This window comes from Galeopterus variegatus, unplaced genomic scaffold (assembly GCF_000696425.1).
Source record: "Galeopterus variegatus unplaced genomic scaffold, G_variegatus-3.0.2 Scaffold6089, whole genome shotgun sequence".
Lineage (NCBI taxonomy): Eukaryota > Metazoa > Chordata > Mammalia > Dermoptera > Cynocephalidae > Galeopterus > Galeopterus variegatus.
The window spans coordinates 118552-124305 of record NW_007732200.1 but is presented as its reverse complement, the minus strand read 5'-3'; the positions used below and the strand labels follow the sequence as shown (position 1 = coordinate 124305).

Here is a 5754-nt window from a genome sequence, read left to right as displayed (position 1 = left end):
TCCTGTGTGTGTTTTCTAGCCCTGTTTCAGTGACAAGACTAACAACCTGGAGGCTTACGTGAAATGGTTCAACCGATTGTGCTACCTCGTAGCGACTGAGATCTGCATGGTGAGTAGAAAGCCAGGTGGGCATGACCTGGCATAGCCACAGGCGGCCTGGGGGCTGGGAGGAGCCCACCAGGGAGGGAACCGGACATCTTGAACCCTGTCCATCTCCAAGTCCAGTGCCCGGCTGGGCACCCTCCAGGACAGCAAGTGTCACCTGACATTCCTACAGTGACATTTCCACTCTGGGTAGATTCCAGGACAGACCCACTGCCAGTCACAGAGGGAGTCAGACTTTTTGCTGAAGGAGTAGGTCATGCCTACTCCGCAGTGGCTTTGCTTCCTCCATCTGTGCCTGTGTGCCTTGGGCAGCCGGCCTGCAACCCATTTTGTTTGGCTTGCTCAGGATTTAGAGGTAGAAGTGGCCTGAGAACTGGGAGATTGCACATAAAAAGTCCAGGTCTCTGGCGTCTCCCAGAAAGCAAGAAGACTAAGCAACATGGAGCCAGACATGCTTGTCACTGAGCCATGGTCCTGCCTGGCCCTACGCAGCCTGTCCTCCTCTTCCTTACAGTAGAAGGGTCCATAAGGTGAAGCCCAGGGGCTGCTTGCCTCAGGGACAGGCTAGAGGTGGCAGCATATATAACAGGTTGGACTCTCCAGAAGCAGGTGCTGGACAGGGCTGGGGTGCAGACCATTAGGGGTCAGCACCTGTGAAGGAGAGCAGGGAAGAAGCAAGACTGCAAGAGGAAGGGGACTTGAGATGGAGCCATCAAACTGCTCCTGAAGTTGCCTCTCAGCACCTCCTGTGCTGCAGGTGGTTCCTGTGCCTCACCTGAGCCCTCCAAAGCAGTGGACTGTGTGCTGGCTCTGCCATGATTGCTCTGAGACCCTGAGCCCTCGGACATTGTCCAGGCCTCAAGCTCCTCAGCTGGGAAACGGGTTGAGAGAAGGTTAAGAGGGCCTGACCGGGTGAGCAGGGTGTCTGGTCAGGGCAGATGGGAGTACGCCATCACTGAGGCTCTGGTGCCCTCTCCTCAGCCGGCCAAGAAGAAGCAGAGGGCCCAGGTGATCGAGTTCTTCATCGATGTGGCCCGCGAGTGCTTCAACATCGGCAACTTCAACTCCCTGATGGCCATTATCTGTGAGTGGGCTGGCCAGGCCTGGAGCCCCCAGTGCGAGGACCCCCAGAGAGGTTGGCGTGGGCACAGCCAGGCTGGCGGGATGCAAGCCAAGGCCCTCTTCTGAGCAGTGGGTGGGTGTGGGCCAGGCCTCTGCAAGCCTGAGGCAGCCAGCAGCCCCATGCCCCGCCCCAGAGGTCCTGAGGCAAGCCCAGCCCCGTCCATGTGCTTGGTGAGGGCTTGGCAGTATGTCCCCAGATCCAGAGAGAATGGTGGACCCAAAGCAGGCACTGGCCATGGGATAGAGCCAGTGCAGTAGGGACGGGGACAGGGTTTGCACATACAGAAGCTGGGCCCACCTCAACACAATGTCCTCCAGCACCCGCTAACCCTCCATCTGGCAGGCTGAGGCCACAGCAGACCTCAGCCCCGGTCAGTCAGAGGGCTGGGCCAGCTGCAGCTATGCGGAGGCCTCCCTGCCTATGGGAGCAAGCAGGACTGTCCAGGCTGGAGCAGCCCTGCCCAGCCCAGCCCTCCCTCTTCCAGCTGGCATGAACATGAGCCCCGTCTCTAGGCTGAAGAAGACCTGGGCCAAAGTGAAGACGGCCAAGTTTTTCATCCTCGAGGTAAACAAGGTTGCTGGGCTGCCGGGTGCCACTGGCTGTCCCCTAGAAAAAGCTGCCCAGATGCCTCCCTGTCTCCTTCCAGCACCAGATGGACCCAACAGGGAATTTCTGCAACTACAGGACAGCCCTGCGTGGGGCAGCCCACCGCTCCCTGACTGCCCACAGCAGCCGGGAGAAGGTAAGTCAGAAGCCCCAGAGATCAGAAGCTTGCCCGGCCTTCACAGCTCCTCCCTGCTCCAGACCACCTTGGCCCAGATGGGCTGTATCAGGGAACATGAGTGCTGACTAAAAGATCACCTGGTCCAACCCCCTGTCCTCCTGCAGCGCCTGTAATAGATAGCCATGTCACCTTGCTTACATGCCTCCAGTATGGGGATATCACCGCCTCCCAAAACAGATCAGGCTTCCCTCAAGCAGCGATGACCTGTAGGAAGTGCTTCTCTGTGGGGTGGAAGTTGGCCACCTTGTCCTATCTGGGGGCCACATAGAGTGGGCATTCCCTCTTCTACCCGCCAGTCCTTCAGAACCCTCATGCCCCCTCGCTCTCTTCTCCTGAGTCAACACCCCAAGACCCGCCCTGCCATACTACGGTTTCCTGTCCCCTCCCCACTTGGGGCCCTTTGATTCCTGAACAAACAATGTGATCTGAATAGCTCCATTTGTCAGAGTCCCTCCTGTTTCAGATCAAATTATGATTCCAAGTATAAGACCTTGTACCTCCCTTTTTCTAAACACTGAACCTTCATTTATGTGGCCGCAGATCTCATCTATGTTTTTGGCAATGACCGAACGAAGCTTCTTGTTCACCCAAACTGCCTGTTCATAGGTCGTGTTCTTATACATTTGCATTTGGGGGGCCTTCGCTGATCCTGCTCAGTTTTATTTCTCCTCCAAATTCTCCTAGTGGACTCTGATTACAGGACACTGTACCCTGGTATTGCAATGATCTTCTAGTTTAACGCTTGTCACCATTCCAATAATTAGAGTTGTTCATCTCCATAGGGAGGAAACGCCAAGATCTGTGCCTTTTAAGTCTGGTCTCTTGTAGGAACATTGGTGGAATCAGGTCCCTGCTGTGGTTTGTGGAGGTCTGTTTCCAACTTGAGGGACAATAGGACAAATTGACGTTCTTGAAATTCCAAGTTACTCTGGAATCGTAGTGGGTGGATGCAGTGGCCAGGCTTGGGAGGCCAGTCAAGATATGCACCCTTGAGCCACCCACCGGGACTTCCTGACCCTCCACACCATGGGTCCTACAGCAGGGAGCACGTGGACAGACACCACCGTGCTGATGGCTGTGTCCTATCCAGCTGTGCTTCCTGTTAAGGCTGTGAGTGCTCCAGTCCTGGACTCTGGGTCCCAGGAGGGCTAATGCAGTGGGGGGCAACATTAGTCAGGTGAGACTTCAAATCCCAGGGTGGGTGAGCCTGCACCCCAGGAGCCCGAAGGTCAGAAAGCTGGGGCGTCAGGGGCAGGAGACTTGCTTCCCCAAGCAACTACCACACGCAGGCCACCTGATCTCCGTCCCAGCATTTAATTCTGACCGCTACTCTATGGGGTGGGCTTCAGCACTTCCATTTCCCAGGTTAGAAGACTGAGTCTCAGGAAGGAGACTTCACTTAACCAGTCACACTGTGAGTAGGTGGCAGAGCCAAAATCAAACTCCAGCCCATCTGGCTCTGGGCTTCGTGGTCTTTGCATACCACCCAGGCATGGGTGCTTTGAGGCAGTCACATGGGGCACTGGCTTATGGCCCAGAATTGGACTGTGGAGTGGGGGTATATAGGAGTTGTGTTCTTCAGGGTGTCAGTTGCAGCCCCTGGTTTGAGATGTCAGTTGTGGCATGGCTCTTGGCACTGTTTTTCTCTCATCCATGCTGAGGCAGGGTGGCTATGGGACAGGTGGACAGACTGGGACTTTACGTTCCTGTACTCTGAGCCCCCTTCCAGTCTGGGTTGCTGGGATGCTGTGCATTTAGGTCTGGTGGATGACTTACAGAGCAGTACATTTAGTTTAACTACATTCTCCTTTAACTTCCAAAGAGATATTCACCAGGCACCAGGCCCACAGAAGATGCTTCATGGATGGAAGAAAGGAAGGGAAGAAGAGACAGAGGGAAGGATGGGAGGGAGGAAGAATGGAAGGATGGAAGAATAGATAGATGGATAGATGCAAGGATGGAGAGTAGATGGATGGATGGAAGGGTGGAAGGGTGGATGGAAGGAAGGATGGATGGATGGAAGGGTGCGTGGGTTTTTGTGTGCTTGGAGTGTTCTTGCACTCCTCTGGCACTCCAGCTGAAGTTGATGAGGCCAGGAGATCTCAGTGGTCATAGCACCTTATGCTTTCTTCCTGCCTATGGCCGGCTCCTGTCTGCTCCTCTCTCAGTCTGTGTCACGGGGCCCACTTTTCTGGATGACCCCCACGCTGAGCTGCGTCCTAATCAAACTTTTCAGGCCTAGAAAGCAAGGAGAGTGGATTCAAAGTTACAGGGGGCCCCTTTGGCTTCCCTCAGGGCAGGGAGACCAGGTCACATATGGGAAGTGCTCATATATGGAAAATGCTACCTCCCTCAGGACCAGCTCCAGTGCCCCTGCCTCCAGGAAGCCTGAATCAGACCCCAAGGAGCTATCTCTGTATGCAGAGTCCCACTGCCCTTAACCCCCTCCCTGTCGTGGCAAGTCTCCCCATTCCAACCCAGTTCAGCTGTTCTACACCAACACTATGACTGAAGACTCAGCACCATTGCGGGGGCAGACATAATACCACCTTCCTCCTGGAAGCGGGAGAGCCACCTGGGTCCTAGTCCTGCTTCTGCTAGTTACTGCTGTGTGAGCATGTACAAGTTACTTAACCTCTCTGGGCCTCGGCTTCCTCATCTGTAAAGTGAAGTAATAAGAGCCCTGCTCCACAGGGCCATGGTGAAGGTGAAATGCGACCCTGCGCACACATAGCTTAGCACAGAGAAGCACTCAGGCCCACCACCAATGCCCCATGATAAGGGTATAAGTAGAGGGCTCTTTGTCCCCACAGATGGGGACTAAACCCAGCCTGGAGTGGGGAGGGGCATTAGCAAAGACTTCCCAGACAGGGCTTTCTCATTTTGTAGGTTATTCCCATGACTGTGTCTCCCACTACACGGAGGTCAGGAATGAATGCGTCTGACACACCCTTGGTGTCCCCCAAGCCCTGGCACTTGGCACAGGAAAGACCTCAACAATGTTTGTGGAATTGACATAAATCTAGGGTGACCAACTTGTCCCAGTTTGCCCAGGACCTTCCCAGTTTGGGCACTGAAAGTCCTGCATCCCAGGAAATCCCTCAGTCCTAGGCAAACCAAGTGGTTGGTCACCCTACTAAATCTGGATCTGTTCCTGGCCCTGGCAATCAATAACTGGGTGACCTTGGGCTAGACCTTGCCACTGTCTGGGCCTCGGTTTCCTCATCTGCCCTGCCCACATGATCCATCCATGTTCTTGTGCTTTGCAGAGTGGTCAGTGCCCAGATCCTCACCTTGAAGCCCTTGTCAACTTGGATAAAGGGGACCCCAGCACTCCCTGAGCCAGAAATGCCGGGGTCTGGTGCCCAATTCACAAGGACAATGAGCTGGACGTTGGCCCTGGCTGGACTGGCAGCATGTGCCCCAGAGCTGGAGGCCAAGGGCAGAACCAGGTGGCTTAGAAAAACAGAAATGTATTCTCTCATGGTGTTGGGGGCCAGAAGACCAAAATCAAGGTGTTGGCAGGGCCAGGCTCCCTCCAAAGGCTCTGAGGGAGAATCCTTCCTTGCCTCTTCCAGGTTCCTGTGGCCCCAGGCCATGCCATCTCTGCCTCCATCTTCAGGTGGCCGTTTTTCCTGTATGTGTCCAAATTTCTCTCTTTTTATAAGGTTAACTGTCACTGAATTAGGACCTGCTCTAATGCAGTATGACCTCATCTTAACTTGATCACATCAGCAAAGGC

At 54.7% G+C, this 5754-nt stretch overlaps 1 protein-coding gene across 1 annotated transcript in view; it reads left to right on the top strand.

Moving 5' to 3' along the window:
• Positions 1-19: 19 nt before the first annotated feature.
• LOC103605811 (ras-GEF domain-containing family member 1C) overlaps positions 20-5754 on the top strand; it is a gene marked incomplete at its 5' end in the record, with an annotated part of 18435 nt that continues 12700 nt past the window's right edge. Inside the window, 4 exons of the mRNA XM_008590437.1 lie at positions 20-109; positions 1087-1189; positions 1713-1792; positions 1875-1970. Coding sequence (XP_008588659.1) covers positions 20-109; positions 1087-1189; positions 1713-1792; positions 1875-1970 — 369 coding nt within the window. The remainder of the gene's footprint in view (positions 110-1086; positions 1190-1712; positions 1793-1874; positions 1971-5754) is intronic.